This window comes from Echiichthys vipera (assembly GCF_963691815.1).
Source record: "Echiichthys vipera genome assembly, chromosome: 7".
In the NCBI taxonomy this organism is placed as follows: Eukaryota; Metazoa; Chordata; class Actinopteri; order Perciformes; family Trachinidae; genus Echiichthys; species Echiichthys vipera.
In genome coordinates this window covers 27,405,286-27,425,278 of record NC_139832.1, presented here as the reverse complement: position 1 = coordinate 27,425,278, position 19,993 = coordinate 27,405,286, and the positions used below count along the sequence as shown (strand labels likewise).

The 19,993-nt window shown below is 39.0% G+C and overlaps 1 protein-coding gene across 1 annotated transcript in view; it reads right to left on the bottom strand.

The window, feature by feature from the left end:
* Positions 1-19,781, bottom strand: part of syt9b (synaptotagmin IXb) — a gene marked incomplete at its 3' end in the record, with an annotated part of 49,065 nt that extends 29,284 nt beyond the window's left edge. The window contains exon 1 of the mRNA XM_083916142.1: positions 19,619-19,781. Coding sequence (XP_083772268.1) covers positions 19,619-19,766 — 148 coding nt within the window. The 5' untranslated portion in view covers positions 19,767-19,781. The remainder of the gene's footprint in view (positions 1-19,618) is intronic.
* Positions 19,782-19,993: the final 212 nt, after the last annotated feature.

Here is a 19,993-nt window from a genome sequence, read left to right as displayed (position 1 = left end):
TACATAAAATAACAGGCAACACACCTTCCAAAATGTCCCCAAAACTCTTGCACTCCAATTGCTAGTATCCCATACAACTGTAGGTTATAGATGCTCTACTCAAAATACTGAAAAAATGGGGGCTGGGATTGCCTCCACACTGCTCTCGCCCCGCTATGTGAAATAACAATATTTATTCACAGCCTAACATTTATTCATGCACTACCATGCACACAGCCGTAATGTCAATCGCAGAACCATCAGAGAAGCTGGTATTCCAACACAGAGGAAAAGTGACTTAATTCTCTGATTGGAACGCCATTATTCCACTAAATCTTTTCATAGCAAATAGTTGTTTACTGCTTTATTAGTGTTTGGACTGGGGCCCTTCTGTGTTGAGTTTGCATGTTCTCCCTGTGTCTGCGTGGGTTCTCCAGCTTCCTCCCACAGTCCAAAGACATGCAGGTGTTAGGTTAATTGATGACTCTAAATTGCCCGTAGGTGTGAATGTGAGTGTGAATGGTTGTCTGTCTCTGTTTGTCTCTATGTGCCCTGTGATAGACTGGCGTCCTGTCCAGGGTGGACCCCGCCTCAAGCCCTCAGCTGGGATCGGCACAAGAGGTTGAAGATGAGTGAGTGAGTAAGTCCATTAAACTACCGTGTGCCTATGGCTGCTGACCCCTGGTTTACATAAATGCTGAAATTGAAGTTGCTAGAAGCAGTGAGGTTTTTTTTCATATTGATAAAAAAAAAATGTTGATTTTATTATCCCTGTAAGTCATCTTACAAAAACTTGTACAGCTATGTCTGTCATTGATTGCTTGCTGCCATTTTTGTCACGATTTTTTTTCTAGGTAGCTAGATATCTATGAGAGAAGGAATACTGTACATCTTTGCTCTGTGTATCTCTTCATCACTACTGCTTTTTCAATTCTTTTTTTCTTTGTTGCTAGTCATTTTGAATTAGACTCAGCAGAGGGAATGTTTGAAGTTTTTTTAAGCTGAGCCGAGTGCTCTCGCTTGATACAATGCCCTGCAGACTCCAAGATACACTGAAAAAATCAGCATTACTCTGAGCACCATCCAAGGGAGGTTATTCACTCATGACACGGTGTCACATTATCCAAGCAATGCTCTATGTTTTAACAGCTGTTAGATTTTAAAATTGATATTGCTTTGCAAATTTATTTAACAATATTTTCTTTTATTATTTGTCTTTCCTGCTAAAGAGCTGAGAGCATCTCTTAATGGGACAGTGGAGAGTGCTTAGGCATAATGTGAGATATGAGTTCATTTATGGATGCAATTAGAATCCAGTCCTTGAGTTCAAAAGAAAATAATGTTCCATTCTTTATTAGGGAAACTAAAGAGGGCCTAAATTCACTTAGAAACTAATGAAGAAAGAACATATTTTAACCTCAGTTTTTTTTTTAAACTTCTCGACTACTGGAATCATTTATAGGTATCAGGTATTCCTGAATCTCACACATAATTAAAGAGCACGACAGCACTGTAGATGGATTTCTGTAAAAACAATTCAAATTTAAATTCAATTTGAATACATTTAGACATCATCTTCTTCACTATAACACCCAAACACATACATGCCCGTTGACACTAGGCAAGATCTAAATCCATTAGATATTGAAGTGCTCCTACATTAATATGATGTTGTTACAGACCCAGAGTTTTGCTCCACATCAGTGTCAATAGGCTTTAGTGACTATAATGTATTGCAATTATGATGAAAACCAAAGTTTCTAAGGCAATTCTGAAACCAATAAAAAATCATTAATGATTATTAACAATAAACTCACAGCAAAGCAAATCAAATATGCACACTAAAAACCAACCCAATCACACATTCACCTCTCTACTTCCAGTCCGTACTCTATATGCACACACACACACACACACACACACACACACACACACACACACACACACACACACACACACACACACACACACACACACACACACACACACACACACACACACACACACACACACACACACACACACACACACACACACACACACACACACACACACACACACACACACACACACACACACACACACACACACACACACACACACACACACACACACACACACACACACACACACACACACACACTTTCCGCCCTTACTACAAGCCTGACTCAGAAGTTGTAAGTTTCCGATTTCTGATTACTGTGAAACGCAGCATAACCAGCAGTGATGAGCTCCACAGCAGACCAACTGCTGTCATTAAGGTCACTAACATGGCGGCACATTGAGGGAATGTCGTCACAGACACACAGATTAGATTAATAGGGAAAGAGGCAAGTACAAGTGCCATTGTTTTAACTCACTCTTTGATAGATAGGAACTTAACAGACAATTAACTAGATGAAAATATTACAGATTACATCTTGAAATAAATAATCAATACTTTTGCAAATTAGTATATATTCTGATGCTAATTTTTAGTATTGATTATTTTCCAAGATATTTTTGACAACCCTAGTCCAGATTAAATTCCTTTATAATTTTATTGCAGCTAAGTGTGGAGATCAAGATGTGTTTAATGCAATTTAATATTAGATTGTCACACATAACATACCTAATGCACACTTGCTTTTATTAACTTGATGTTTATTGTTATTCATTTTGTACACCAAATATGTTCCTTAAAGTTTCGTTTCATTTTAGATAGAAAATAAATAATAAATAAAATGGACAAAATCTATGGAGTCTGTTGCAAAGTACTGCGTTATTAGAGCAAAGTCAGCGCTGAGAGTTGTGAAATGAGGCGGGCAGAGCACAGCCAGCCCTCTTGTGTGCAGCTATGCACTGGGCACCAGCTGCAATGAATTGAAAGCAGTGGAGAGATGATTAACAGTGCACATCCTGACACAGTGCAGGGCTTGTGTTCTCAGCTAACACAGATAGAGAGCATGCAGATTTTTCCACCTTCTCTAGCTGTGATGTGCCAAATTGTTGATGCATTTGTTACATTAAAAATAGAGATAGTTTGCACCCAAAATCCAGCTTTTCTTTATCTGAATAAAATTACAGCTCATATCAGTAACTTACCCTCACACAGACCTTGTTTCCATCCAAGGCTGACCACTTCCCATTCAAATAACCTTCCTTTCTAAATATTTCAGTAAAAAAATAATACTGACAACACTGTGGGATTACCTGCAATTACCTTTGTAAGAGCCTTTTCTAGAGCCACAGGGTGCCTCCGATTTTTCTATTCCCCTTGCAGGGTGCAATCAAGGCGCCAGGGACTAAGCCCGCTACAGCTGGTGGCAGTTAATTAGATTCAGGAGCTCCAATAATCAATAAGCTAAAGGAAGTTGACAATTATAATTAAAAAAAGGTCAGAGAGGTTTTGATTAGTTTAACTGTCTGCGGTGGGGATGCATGAGTTTATTTGAATATGCATGAAGGAATGGCTGGTGCAAGTTTGAAGTGTTTATTAGTTACTGAGGGTTGAGAGGTGGCTTACAAAGTGGTCAGTAAGGCAGAAAAATACCTTGCTGAGTTCACATTTGGTGTTTTTTGTACAAACATATGTCCACCATAACCATAACCGTATCTCTTTACTTGTGCATGCATTCAAATACATTCAACAAACATGTAATTAATATGCTCTGAATAGCTATTTTAATGCTGTGACTTTTAGACTTTAAAACAGTGAAACTGAATTAACTAATATGACTGTTAAACCTCCTCCCATTTTCAAGAAGAGAGTGTATTCCTATCCATGTTCAAAGAGTTGGAATCTCTTTTTAGATCTTACAAAACCAGAAACACATGAACAAAATTGTAAAGGATGGATTTGGATTAGGTTACAAACAGCAGGTTAATATGCTCTAATGTACGCTGCAAATTTAAGCATGTCCAACTAACTACAGTAGTAATGCAACCCGGTGTTGATGTACTTGAGGTCAAGGAGCATTTCCTACTACATTCATTTGTGAGTTTACTTGTTATGTTAAAAAGCCCCATTCAGATGTCAGCTTTTTATATGAAGCTTTTTCTATGCATTTTGGCCTTTGGTCCACACACAAACTGTGTCTTAGGAGACCTTTTGTAGAACAGCATAGGACTGTCCAAAAAACGATTTGAAAATAATCAATACTAAAAATTAGAATCTGATTAGATACTAACAAGTATCGATACTTCGCCGTCAACGGTGCAGACAAAACAAGACAGAAGCTACAGCTCATCTCTCATTAGCAGCTGAAGACATGAACGCTCACATTCATCCCGTTAACAACTCTGAGCTGGCTATAGACACACTAAACACAGCTAACGCTACCTACCAGTTTTAGTAGAAAATGAACAAAGCAAAAGTGCTGCTTGGAAGAAGCTAGCATTTAATAATAAACAGTAACGTTACTATACCAACTGCATTTAATCAGCAGTGATCATATGGAGCCAAGTCAGCAAAAACACAGAAAATAACAGGGCTGTAGCTGTAGCTAATGCATTAGCATGGACCAGATTCCTGTTTACACTGTGGAGAAACCTGACTAAAAACAGCTGAATCCAAGGTTTAACTTACTTAATGGAATCATTTAATGTCCACAGAAATCCCTGAGCTAAACAACACAATAAAACAAACAACGGAGTTTGAACATATTTGTCATATTTATAGACACCCTACAGTTATGTTTTCTATTTTTTTTGTCGTTTTTAGTGTTGTTATTAATGTTGTTTGTATTGTCTAATTTTTATTCAAATCCTGCCTTAATTGTTTTGTAATTTTCTTCCCATGGTATCGAAAATTATATCAAGTATTTCCCTGGGTATTTGTATCCACTTTGAAATTCTAGTATCATGACAATCCAAGTTCAAAGAACAGAGTTTGTGGCTGTAATGTTAAGTGAGCACCATTATCTCCTTTGTATGGCATCATAATTAGGTCATTTTTTGCAATGGCCGAAATATTGTTTGCTCTCACTTTGTTAACAGGACTTTTACACGTTAACACATTAAAGTACAGTTATTCTTCCACTGTAGGGGAGGAAGAGAGGAGTCAGAATGCGCATTAGTCACGCATATGATCTCCTTCTTCCCTTTTGCACCATTGTAGCCAGCCTTCCAGTAAAAGTTTTTCAGGCTTCTGAGTGGCCAATCTCTTCGGCTTCTTAATTGCAGGATTGGCTAACATGGCTTCAGGGCCGCCTGTTGGTTTGGCATATAGTACGATTGCCAGCTCTTCAATTGAGTTTCCCTAGACCAATGACGAAATGCCTTAAACCTGTATTCTTTCTCATTTCCAGCAGGGGGCGACTACACTGGTCGCAAAAAGAAGTCTGTTTCTATAGGACAATTCACCATGACGTCACAACAATAACATTAGTTCTTTCGGGTGGCAAAAGCCGAAGCGTTCTCCGATGACCCCACTAGTAAACAAGCCCTTCCGTGTTATTTAACCAGAAAAAATAGCTTGAATTACTGGGTGATCTGCACGGAAGTGAAAGTAGAATTTATTTCCACACTTCTAAGAATCTACAAGGGAAATTTCATAGTTGTACATGAACATTTCCATGTCAAATTAGTATAAGAAATTGAAGTTGATGAGAGAAAGCTGTAAGAAAGTTGGTGGTGGTTTATATTTAAAATGACGTTAAGACTTTACAGTATTTGTTGGAGCTGTTAAAGCATGTCATTTTATTGTGAAGGACTGAAGTACGTTCTTGGATGTTCTGACAACATTGATGTTAATGTGGACAACCAGCAGCTCCCAGTGTTTATGGGGAGGAGATCAGGGTGTCTGACTAGGGCAGAGAGCAGCAAACAGCTAATTCACCAGTGTTTGCGTCCTTTTGACCACTCTTGTAAAGACAGAGATAAATCAGGCTGTTAAAACGATATTTGGTTACAAAGATAAGAAGTTAGACTTTAGTTTAACAGTAGAATGATAGAATTTAGCCAGAAACTGTCCGTCTGGAGACACATATCTGTTCTCTTTGAGAAAATGTCTCTGCAAACACGATGATGGAGGTTTGGTTCCTAGTCTGCCCCATTAGAAGAGGCTCCTCATCCATCAGGCAGTCTTGCGGTCTTCTCTGTGGCATTCGTATCCTCTCGCTTTAACCTCCTAACCCATAGGGACCGCTGGATGAATTCAGTATTTTCTGAAGGAAAATACTACACCTTTTGCTGTATATCAGGCAGCTCAACCCCAAACACAACATGTTTTCATTTTTAACTAGGTAAAGTGGTCAGCTTCAGGTCAGTGGAAGCTGCTCGTGTTCTGCCACCCGGATGTGTCTTGATGCCTGTTGTCTACAAACATTCTGAAATGCCCTATAGAAGTCAATGAGAAAATGACCCTACTTCCCACTTAATGATTTATTACCTCAGTAAACCTTTTCCTGATGAATTTATGGTCTCGATCACTTACTCTTTTTCCATACAAAATGTAAATCATGGTCCCAATAGATGATAAAGCAGGGTATGTTTTAGTACGGGGCTACGTTGTGACAGGTCGCCATGCTAGTGACAGGATAGAGACTTATTATTGCATATTATTGAGGCACTGTGTACATAGAAATAGCTGTGAACTTGGTTTTGGGTGTTGTCAGTTTTACATAAAGCCATTAAACACTTTGACCCTCTCATAGTGTGCTTTCCCTTCGTCAACATTAATTGTCGTCTTAAAATGTTTTGTTCAGGTTTCAGATGAAGTAGTTTTTAAATACTTTAAGCGTGGAATATGGAGGAGCGAGAGGGAACATGAGTCCCAACATGATGCAAATGCATGTGGGTATTGAGGCTGTCCAGCGGTAGCCTATTTCCATACTGCTGATGAGTCAGTGGCACTGGCAACATTCAATTCTTCTTGCAACAATGCATTTGACAACGTAGTTGGGCGTGAGGTCCATTGAGGTTAGGGTTTTGAGATACCAAGTTTAGTGAGTCATGTCACATACAGAGGTAAAGCATGTACTTTTGAAAAGGAAAAACATATTTCAAATGATAAAAAATACAACCATTTAAAGTTGTATGTACCTCCCCTTGTCCTTTCATCTCATTTTTATCACCAATTATACACATTTTTACACATCTGTTATCAACAAGTGCATAGGAAATACATGCTAAAAACAATAGTTTTCGAAGTCACTTAGCTGGCAACAGAGAGAATGTCTTCCAACCTGGAAGCACATCAGTGGAAGAGATCAGAGTCTGGTTTTCTTTGTCTATACAATGTGAATGGATTTTTTAGAAGCATTGGCAGAGGCATTCTGCTGCCTCTGAATTGAATCAAGCTTAAAACCCCAAAGTGAACAGACACACAGATGGCTGCTTTTATTGATTTGGACTAAATCTCCCTTTGATGAGGCATTGTGTGAATCAACAACATCCTCTAGGATGGTTGATTATCCAGCTATGCTGTAGAAAGGCTTATTGGTATTGAACCTAAGAATAGTTTGCAGAAAGAGACCTAACATCAGTAACTATGAAACTTAAATGTTCCTGCCCGTCCCTGTATGTTTAATTTAACATGCTTGTGTTATTGTGACATGCACTCATACTCACACATGCAGGCACACCATCACATTTGTCTTCTGTCAGGGGCTAGGACAGTTTCCAAGCAGGAATAAGGATTTATAAATTAACCTTTGAGTGTATGTGTGTATCCATCTGTCTTGTGCATGTGTGCAATATTTATTCTGTATTCAAACTGTCTACAGGTTTAACCCTCAGCACCCAGCTGAAAAATTGCCTTTATTGTCTGTTCTGTTATATTAGAATGCAGAGACAGCAGACATTTTGCCAGAACTAAGTTATAAAATAGCTTCTTGTCTAGTGACAATTAGCATCCATAAATCCGTTTAGGAATCACATACAGATTTGTTTCATAATCATCAAATAGTTCAATATCAAAAGTAGTCCAGTGTTTTTTGTCTGTACAGTTGTAGTTAGTAGTAGTAGTGCACAAAATTGGTCAAAATTGTGTGCCAATTTAGCATGACTTTTTCAGTGCTCTCTAGTTCCATCCTTCCGTCACAACTCAGCCTCCTTCATTTTGTGATCTGCCTCCATTATCATCAGGACTGATAAAAACTTGCTGTTTAAAGGTGCATTCACATCGGGGGGCGACAGACGCGACAGTATTACCTACAAATTCAGTGGTACAGACGCGACTTCAAGACGCGCAACAAGTTAGGCGCGTTTCGTGCGCCAAGATGGACGCGATGTCACTTCAACATGGCCGAGCTTAAGGTGGCTACTCGCTAACAGCTGTCGCTCCAAACTTGGCGCTTGATCATAATGATAAATATGATCACGCAACACATTACTTGCATTTCAGGTGTTCTGTCGCGTCTGCCGCGGCCGGGTGTGAATGCACCGTAAGGAATGTTACGAGGTCACGATTCTCCAAATCCACAGACTCTGACAGTAGTGTATGGCTACTACCAGCTTCACTGTGCGCATATTGAATTGTATTACCTGTTACTGAATTAATCAATGTGTATACATCGTAGTAAAACCATCCAGTTAACTGATTTATTCATTTTATTTATTTGTTATTAATTTCTTTTAAGGTAGCTCTGCTGACTGATATTGCCTCCAGTACAATGAGTATATTATATTTATTTCAAACATTTTTAAAACAAATTTTACTATTTTTTTACACAGTTACTTGTAATTTTATCTGTTGGAGGGCCGCATAGCTGCGCGTAAAGAGAAAAAAATGTGCCATGTGAAACAATAAAGTGGAATATAGCCTATGGATAATACGGTTAATGGTTAAAAACACCTAAAAACCTAAGACGAGAGTGAGTTGAAACAATAGTGATTGATCATATGACCCCCGAATGAGAGCGCTTGTATTTGCCTCTTTACCGAACAGTGGCGACGGTCATTGGATAAATACTGGGCCTTTTCCCGCCCATCGGACGCTCAGCGTCTCTGGGGGTCTATGGGGCAGTGGGCTGGCACGGATGCTCTGCTTCTGCATAATGATTGGATGATCTGTCTGAGGCGGAATCCTTTTTTGTTTGACAGCTAAATGACCGAATTAGCGATCTTGAAGATAAAACATCCAACGGAGCGTTTTCCAAGTTTTTCATTCCGTTGTTCTGATCTGATCCGGAGACTTTTCCGATCCCCAGAGACTTTGTCTTTGTTAAAAACGACTAGCGTTGTAGTTGCTGACTCTGTTCTGTCACTCTGCGGTTTCTTTCTCCCCCCGTCACGATCACTCACACTCACAGGCAGTTACACTTCACAGTAGCCTGGCGCAGCAGCTCCAGCTGGGCCAAGGCCATTTAAGCAGCCTAGCTCTGCTGCCATTGGGAGGAAACTGGTCAAGTCCCTGGAAAAGACGCAGAGTTGGTACGACAAGGTCACAGATCATTTTCTTGAAAAGGAACGAAGGGTAGAATTTACATATGAATAAACAAACACATTTATGATGTAGGCCGAAAAATGAGCTTCCCCTCCTTGAAAGACCAGACACTGTTGCCGAGAAATACGATCAGTGTGTCTGTGGCGTTGCCAGGCTCACTCTTATGTGTCTGGTGCAGTAACATTTTATGATTGCTTACTTACAATGGAGTATCAATAGACAAATGGAGCATGTGAAGGCATCACGCAGCATCACGGAGGGGAGAGTTTCTAATCTACTGATGTCATACAGTCGACGCTGTTCAGTTTCCAAAGGAACTCTGGGAGATGAGGTCGCAGAGGCTTGCTGCGGTTGCATCTATCTAAAGAGGCCGCTAGAGACAACGTATCTCAATTTTCTTTAAGGAAATATTAAGGTAAGAAAAAAAGTTTTGTAAAAAAGTACCACTATTGGTGTGATGAGACAGCGTGAAAGTTGAACTTCATACCTGCCAGACGTCCACTGCCTTACTTTCCGCATTGCTAAACATAAGCCACACTACTTTGTGGATTGCTCTCTGTGTTTGCAAGCATTAGTGGTGATAAGTGGGTAAGAGGTCTGTGCCTTTGGGAAAGGTTCATTGAAGGCCCATCACACACTCTGTTTAGTCCCTGACCAGGGCGGACACACAGCAAAGACACAACAATTTTCACAAGGTATACAGATGAAGAAGGGCTTTAAAAACAAACAACCAAACAAACAAAAAATCGCTTTGTGTAGAAATATGGGCTTTGTATGTATATTTACAGTTATATATCTATATAAGTGTATGTAGATGTGCTTCTATGGATGTTTATATGTAGGCCTATATCTTGTATTATTTTACTTTATATATATTACATGTTATTTATAAAATTGTATACTATTTATTATTGTACAGTTAGATTTACAAGACATATAGTGGATAAAAGGTACAGATTACAGCAATCACTGAATTGTTAAAAAGGGGTAGGATTAAATTAGTGTGAAACTTCTTCCTACTCCTTTTCAGACAGAATCAATTGTATATATGTTGTTACAGGTTTTCTCTTATTTGTTAAACTAATTTAATTTTGTATACTTTGTATTATTTTTTTGACATGTATGAAATAAATTCAGAAATTCAAATTCAAGATACTCACAAAGATGGCAGTTTATTCCTGTTTTCTATCCAGCACACACAGATTTAACCTTTAATTAAACTACTGTACTGGTGTATGCATCGATGTGGAATGGCTGATTCATTTTGATGTTCATCAATCTATCTACCATTGTGGTCCAAACAACTGAATGGATTGCCATTCAATTTGGAAAATATTTACATCCCCCGATCCCTTAACTATTCATCTAGCACTACCATCGGGTCAAATATTTAAATTAATTAATGAGCAATCTGACATTCCAACTGTACTTTGTGTTTAATGCTAATAAGCTGATGTTAACTATCTCAACTAACATGATGAACATGGTAAAGATTACATGGTAAAGATAACTTGCTAAGTAACAGCATGCTAGCTTAGTTTAGTTTAGCTTTATCATTAAGAGCATGTAGCATCTAGGTCAAAGCACCGGAGCAGCTACAGTAGCATGACTGTAGAGTCCAAGGGCGCACTCACACTGTCCATTCATACCGTGCCCTGGCATGCTTCACGGCTTAAGTTTAGTTTTTTTTTATCAATGTGAGTTTTTTTGGCCAGTGAGATGCAAATGTACGGGCACAAGCCTGCGCATGAGTACGAGCTTGAGCGCAAGCATTGACAGCAGTACTGATGTCTTTTTATTTGCGTCTGTTCCCGGGACGGATATTTAAGAAGAAGAAGAAAAATATTCAAAAACAGTCAGACAAAACTAAATCTCTGAGGGGTTATGACGTATAAGCAAGAAGCATTTGAGCCAAAGGCTAGATTATTTCAAGTAATGTGCGTACGAAGAGTGGAAGATGGCAGGGGGGGACAATCACCCTAAAGCACAGGGCAGGGTATGAATAGAAAGTGTGAGTGCGCCCTAAGACTTGCTGTACTTTCGTTTAGCGTCTTTTTAGTCTTCCAGCTGCTCAAAGCGCTTTTACACTACTAGCCACATTCACCGATTCACACAGACATTCATACACTAATGTCAGAGACTACCATGCAAGGTGCTCATCAGGATCTAATCTAATCCTTCACGCACCAATGGCACAGCCTTCATCCAATCCTAATCATCCGATTAGTGGACGACTCGCTCTACCTCCTGAGCTAGAGCTGCCCTCACTTCTCTTTAAGAATTGGATAATGAAGTTGTTTTTTTCTAAATTGTTTGAAAAAAGCAATTAAAAAGCCAAAACAACATATAGGAAAAAAAAAAAACATGACTACATTTTAACATCTATAAAATGATGTCACTGTCAGGTTAGTAGAATTATTAAGAGCAGATTAAGTAAAGAAAGCCATGCTTTATGACCAATTTATTGTTATTGTTAGCGGGGCTCAGGCTAGAGCTATCTCTTTAAACTCTTCAGTGTACTGTAGGTTAGGGGGGGTCAGTCAGCAGTGGGTCATTAAGAAACAATAACTGAGGTGAAAGGGCATGGGAGTGTGGTTTCTAAGGGGAAGCATAAGGATAATTTCCTGGAAATGACTTTTACTGTGCAGAGTGGGAAGAAAGGGAACAGTTGCGCTTGGATAACACCTGGAGGCATGTAGCTATGTGTAGGGGATTCAAATGAGTGTTGTGGATAGATGGATTGGAAATTAAGAGAAGACGAGAGCCATTAACTTTATTGCGCTCATTCAAGAATATCACCAGGGGCTCAAAGATTTCTTATCCAAATATCCAATAATGTTATGTTGCCTGGCAACAATACCTCAAAAATGCAATCAAGGGTGTAATGAAACCTAACCTATTTTCCCCAACATTTAATCAATCCCTCGTTCTGGAGACCAACAAATGAAAGTGCTATCTGTGTTTCAACTTTCCAATGAGACATTATTGTTGACTTATCAGTCTCTTTTACTCTGTCATGTCAGAACATGTAACCATCATTTCCATTCAGAAGCAAACATTGTTGTCTAGTATCAATATTAGGTCCCTGAATGCTTACTAAGTGGAGATGTATGCATCATAAAACCACACAAACTAGTTGTCATGTAGATTAGTTAGAAGGCCTAACTGCCAGGTGGAACTGTTGCACAGCTAAATCAGGTAAATAACAAAACTATGAGCATCTCCTCATGTTTTATAATATTTTCTTTGTAGTGTTTTCAGTTCCCTTTCGTCACTATTTTGCAGAGAAATCTGTTGCTGCATCTGGTGCTTAGCGCCACCCAAGGCAGTTGTGATTATCCCAGTGTGTGTCAGTGGGACAGACACTGGGAGTAGAGTAGAGTAGTAGAGTAGAGGCAAAGTGGGACTAGAGGTAATATGGGATATGGTCGACATATTTGACACAAAATAATGTTAAATAATGTTGTAATCTGGGAAAATTTGAAATTATAGTTCGCCAAAATAATACGATATAGTTCAAACAAAATGTTAAACCTTTTGGTAAAATACCAAAAATTAGAGGTTAGGTTTGCATAACCAAATGTTTTCCTATCTCTGTATGGGAACGTTCACACCTGAGCTGTTTGGTCTGTTTTAACCGAACCGTTGAGCATTTTGTCGGATAGTCTGGTTGGTTTAGGCTGTTTTGAAACATTTGAACTCTGGTGCGGACTGAACAACTGAACATTATTGCACCTCTGGACTTTATTTGTACAAATATTGGAAGTGAACCAAAAAGCAGTGCATTTACTATTTTTATAAAATTTGCAATTTAAGTTAATTCAACCTTATGCACAATTAATGGACTTTATGGACGCTAGATGGTATTCACAGAACATAACTGGAGTACTGTGAAGCATCTACAACGGAGATCGCCTCACCTGACTATTGAGCGATGTAAGGAAAGTTTTTGGATATCCGGAAAATAATTAATAAATATGATATTATCTGCAGAATATACAAGGAAGTGGAAACAAGCTAGAACCACAGCTAAAGGAGGAAGAAATAACATTACCTCTTTTTTGCCTCCCTCCTCCTCATCACGGGGCTTACCAGCTTGAAAATGTTGTAAAATGTTGACGAGTTAATATTTTTCATCCAGTGCCTAAGCTTAACTATTATTTAGGAAGAAAGCTATCACCTGTTGGAAATGTCATGTAATATTGAAATGCCCTCTAGTGGATAAAACAATCACATGCTGATAGTAGGTAGGTACATAGTTAAATATTAATAATAGGCTAAATTTGAGCGTTAAAAGTTTGAATATTATTAGAACATTAAAATAATAAGGAATTACATTATAACATAATTATTAAGGAAGATTTACAGCACTAGAAAACATACATACATATACATACAATACATACAAATACGCAGTATATATTAAAACAATATGTTTGTCTCACAGGTAGCTAAGGTGAAACTATAAATCAGGCTAAGAAAAAGGCTTTGCAAATGCGTCACAACCCAGCACCCACAGCTGGTGCCATCATGGAGTTCCACTAAGGAGCAGGCTGTACTGTACACTCGAAATAGAAGTACAGGAGGAGTATAATTTTCTTCTAAGCAACAAAGACATTATAACAGGAACAGAATGGGCCCTCCAGAGCATAAAGATGATTTAAGACAAAGTTACATATCAATTTCAGAAACTTAAGGGCACAGTTTAGAGCCATGATGTTCTTCAATTTAGGGGGCACTCACATTTAGCCCAGTTGATCCATGCCGTGCTCAAGCATCAGGTCCGGGCCACAGCACGATTGCTTCTTTCTTATATGTAATTAGCTATGAGTTTTTGTTTGTTTTGTCCAACTACTTTTTGAATGTTTTTTATCTGACCATCATTCCACTTCTGCATTAAACCACTGCAAACCCTTCAGCGACAATTTTTTTTTAAATGTCTGTAGCGGGGAACAGTCGCATATAAATAGTCGTCAGGACTGCCTTTTATGATCGTGCTCGTACTCATACAAGTGCAATTATGCCATGCCGAAGCTCACCTCTCTCAACCGGGCCACAGCCAAGAAGCCAGTTGCACTCATACTGGTCAAACAAACTAGATTTCTGCCGTGAATCGTGCTTGGGCACGGTACAAATGGTAGAGGTGAGTAGACCCTTAGTCACAGAAATATCAGTCTGTTACTAGTTTAAACTGTTTTGCTCATTCAGTGAAACACAAGTAGTAGTTAACGTTAACTATGTAAGATTTGCATCTATTTAATTGTCTTTTCAGTTTTCTATCCATCACAGAGTTAAAATGGTGAATGATTAAATTACCTACTAATGAAGGCACTTCTACTTGCCTTTTTTCTGAGTATTCCAATCTCAAATGGCCACCACCATCGCAGAGATTAAATTCTGTTGTGGTGGTTTTGGTTTAGCCCCAAGAAGTGTTGCTGGTGGGAAGGTATGGTTCCCTCTCCATTAAACACAAAGCAAAACTCTCCCGTATTGTCTAACAGGCCAGCAAGCTCAAACACCGATCTCTGAACTGTACCACCGTTCTGTGATCAGGAAAGCCACCCTGATCCCTAGAGGACTCCTCTCACCTCCTACTCCTTCCAACTACTCCCATCATCATCGCATCATCGCTTAAAGTCCCTCTGGCTTGTAAAAACATCTACAAAAAATCCTTCATTCCAAATGCAATAGCCACTCTAAACAAAATGAAATTAGAAGCCGGACTTTCGGCTACTGTTTCCTGTTTCTGTTTAACATCTCCTTCATGTCCGTACATGTGTTTTAGTTGTGTTCTAAATATGTGATGTGTTTTATTGTTGGGGCCTTGTCAAAGACAAATTTCTGTCACCGCTTGGGGCAGACAATAAAAATTTCTATTATATTCAACTGGTCAGTTCCTTTTCATGTTTCTAGAAAGTTCTATTTGTTTTGCTACACCTTTCACCAAAAGTGGAAGTGGTCATAATAATATGCTAACACTTTAAATGCCAGTAGAGCTAATATGTAGCATTTAGGGTTAAAGGTTCTCTGTAAAATGCAGTCCTGTTACTTGCACTCAGACTAAGTCAGAATAAGACTAGCTTGCTGTTTGCAAATCACTCCGTCAACCAGCCCAACGAAGCATCCCATGGCAGATTCATACTGCGCAGCCAAGCCACAGCCAGCTGGCCAACCTTAGCTAGTCACGTGATTTAACAGTAGTTGGCAAGCTAAGGTTAGCCAGCTAGCTGTAATTTAGGTACACTGCATGCATCTGGCTTTGCTTGCTTCATAACATTAGCTGAAAAAATAATTTTCAAACGGCAAACCAGCAAGATCAGCCCTGGGAGTCTGGTCTAATTAACTGACATTGATATCAGCTAGCAATTTATCCACAGTAGCAAGCAAGCTAGCATTAGCACCCTAAAACCACAATATATTTCACATCAGTGTTTCCTTCAACCTTAGATCATATTCTATCACCTTAGCTGTAGTTGTTTCTACTATGTATATGACTCTAGTATATTAACTGCCACAACATATAAGTCATATTCACAATAGATATTATTTTAGTTACTGTTACTGTTATCAATCCGATCGAGTAGCTATGACAAGTGGAGTTCCTCAGGGGTCAGTCCTTTGACCCTTTTCTGTTTAACTTATATACTGTATGCTGCCTTTGGGTCTAATTCTGCAGAATTCTAATGTCAACTATCATAGTTATGCAGATGACACACAGATATATATTGCACTGTCTCCTGATGACTCAGTCCAATAGAGTCATTATGTCACCGTTTAGAGTCAAAAATTGGATGAACAAAAATTTCCTTCAGTTAAATAAATAAATAAAAAACTGAGATCATTGTTTTTGGCAATAAAGAGAAGAGGGTTGCTGTCAGTAAACACCTTGAGTCACTGTCTTTAGAAACTAAAGAAACCTTGGCGTGCTGATAGACTCAGATCTGACCCTCAACAGCCACATCAAATCAGTCACCAAATCAGTCTTTTATCAACTTAAGAACATATCCAGAATTAAGGGTTTTATGTCCAAAACTGATCAGGAGAAGCTGATTCATGCTTTCATCTCCAATAGACTTGACTACTGTAACAGTATTCTGACTGGACACCCCCAAAAAAGTATCAAACAGCTGCAGCTTGATGCCTTACCTTGCCTTTTGTGGGGCCTTCATTTCTAGGACTGTTCTGTCTGTCTGTCTGTCTCTCTTTGTCTCTGTCTGTCTGTTTTTTTTTCTTTTTCTTTCTCCCCAACCGGTCAAGATAGATGGCTGTCTTCCATTGAGCTGAGTCTGTTTGATGTTCCTGTTAAAGGGAAGGTTTTCATCGCCACATTGTGCACCAGATTGCTGGATTAATACTAGGGCTGACCCTGACCAATGATTTTCTTGGTCAACCAGTGGTCTTCATTTAGAGCGATTAGTCGACTAATCAACGCATATGGTGTACATATAGGTAAAGACCACACTCTATGACTTATTCATGATTTACAGAGACCCAACAATTCCCCCATGAGCAGCAACATGTCACACTATATTTAATAATAACATGTATTATTATTTATTATTTTGGGGAATGTTTTTTCCAGAAAAAGCCGTGTTAGATATGTTTACTTAAAAACTGCTAATGTATCCATTTGCTTAAGATTTGTGATAAAGTTATCATTAAAGACACACCCTGTAACTCTCATGATTATTTCTCTTTGTTTTACACCCACTCCAAGCAGTCATGATCCCTCACTGGCTACCCTTGTGCAGACAAGGGCAACTGTGTTCAATGGAGTAGAGATGTCACGATACCAAGAATTCAGTAGTCGGTGCCAAATCCAGTGAAATTATACGTTTTTTGATGCAAATTCGATACCATGGTAAAAAAAAAAAAAAAAATTTTTCTAAGATCCAATTTATGTCAACATGAACTTCTTTATGAGCAAATTTGCTAAATATTGAAATGCCATTCCTATAACAGACATACACAATATAACATCACAGAACACAGTACAACCATTGGTCGTAGTGCAACAACGTAAGATTCATACATTCAACAGAACAGAATAAGCACGGACGCACACCTAATTGATAACAGTAGATGAAGTCCTTTTTACAGACATGGTGGTGGTAGGTTGATAAGACTGAAATGGAAAGAAGCGTGCTAACTGATTAGCCGAGGCGGCATTACTACAAGGTGCAGGCTAATGTTAAACCTACAGCACGTATGCTACATTATATAAGGCATTATTGCAACAGATGTGCCTGCGAGCCATCCCAGACATCATGTAACGTGTATTTCAGTGTGACAGATAAAAAAAGAAAACGTTAACTCATTAAAACGTTTGGATCTTGTATATATATATATATATATATATATATATATATATATATATATATATATATATATATGAATCAAAAATCACCTTGAATTAACAGCTGGATCGTAGCTGTCCTCGTGTAGTGGATCAAAAAGTAAACATCATGATCTCATTTGGGCCGATTATTTCCCTGTTATTGTGCAACTGAGCAAATTGATTCCCTACTGTTTCTCTATATTTAAGCCTGAAACCACTTGTTTGGATAGAGCCTTTTTGAAACTGTTCCAAAAAAATGAAATTCCCAAAACTTCCAGTATCAGAGAGCAGTAGCTGGACTCCAATGTGTGTGTGTGTGTGTGTGTGTGTGTGTGTGTGTGTGTGTGTGTGTGTGTGTGTGTGTGTGTGTGTGTGTGTGTGTGTGTGTGTGTGTGTGTGCATGCGTGCGTGTCTATGCATTTAGAGCAGTCTAATACAGGAGGAAGTGGGTCACAGCTCCTCAGGGGAACCACTCTGGTAGCTTGAACTTCCTCTTCATCATACATGTTTAATGATGGATTGTAATATGTTTAAAGGCAGCGGCCCCGCCACAGCTGCTATTGAGAAATACCAACATACATGTGAACACTCACTCATTCTCTTTTGCACAAACAAACAAACACACACACACACACAAGAAATAAATTATCAATAAACTTATTTACGGTTCACAGTATGTATACTGTAGATCATATGTGCATAGGAATTATATTCAAATAGCCTACATGCTCTGATATGTATATGCATGCCAAAAATTTTTACACACTGTACTGAACATTTTATTACTGTAGAGATGGCTGGTTTTGTTGAATCCTCCATGTAGAAAATAACTCAAATATTCTGGTATTTAGGGACTGTCCCTAAGTGGCATCCCTGTAATACCCCTTTTGCAGTGTAATGTGCAGCGTAAAAGTAATGACATTATTTATACAACTGGAGTCTTTTTAAAGTTTTAGAGTGTGCCAGAATGTTTTATTCTGACTGATCAAAATGGTATTTCTAATGCTAACATTTAAATCAATTCAGCCAACTACTCCATGTTGGGAGTCTGACATAACTGGATTAGATCACTGGTCTTCATTGTTTTGCTAGACCCATGTCTGCAAAGTGCTGGGAGCTATGGGGAATATCTGACGGGGCGTTTTCTCCTTCTCCAGCTTGCCAGAGTTAAAGAGATCCAAACCAAAACTCGCCCAATTCAGTCTGTTTGAGGAGCAGGATAGAGAGGAAGTGGATTTGTAAACAAAAAAACAAACAAACAGATACACATACACGCGCACACACACACACACACACACACACAAACACACACACACTGTATATGTCTGAAAAGCCTTGCAGACTATACTGGTGCTAATGGATGCAAGCAACAAGTTCACAGATCACATTGCATTTAGTGAACCGGAAATATGAAACACAGTGGTGTGTGTGTGTGTGTGTGTGTGTGTGTGTGTGTGTGTGTGTGTGTGTGTGTGTGTGTGTGTGTGTGTGTGTGTGTGTGTGTGTGTGTGTGTGTTATGCTACTTTCTATTAGCAAATAAGCAGATTTGCTCCTCTTTTCAGACTGACCACTATAGAAAAGAAAATAATATTTGAGTGTATGCACACATCCCTTAGTGCAAGACTCAACTAAATACACAGATTATGTTTAAAGCAACAAGATAGGTTACATACATTTCCCATTACATTATATTTCTATTTAATTCTAATTTAATTTTCATTTTGGAAAGTTTATGATAAGTTTCTAGGCTATATGAGATAAAGGTGTCTGAGATTTAAGTTTGCTGCATGCTCTTCTAAACGGGAACTCATTTTGATCATGAAATCAAACCATCAATTTGACCGTACAAACGCATATTTCAAATGCTTACAGTGCAGCCGTAGGTTCATACAAAACTAATTTAAACCCTCAGAGAGAACACTGTTGAGCTTACCCGAGTCCGTGTAACGGGGTCTGGCCAGGTCCCTGAAGTAGTAAATGAAATCCAGGCAGTGGTCGTCCTGCACCTCTCCCTTGGAGCACAGGTCGGAGAGCAGTTCCAGCGCCTTTCGACAAATCTCATCCTCTCTTTCTGCAGGCATTGCCCTCCAGCATCCTTCTGACTGGTCGGCCACTCCGGCTGACCCTCCACCACCTCTCTCTCTCACACACACAAACACACACACGCACACAAACTCTCGCTCACAGAATCTAGCAGCGCGAAGGCGCGCCAAAAGCAGCGCGGCTACACCCCTGGATTGGTCCGGTGGGTTCGACGCATCCGTAAAACCCGTTGAAATCCGAATTTACTGGAGTGTAGGTGAATTAT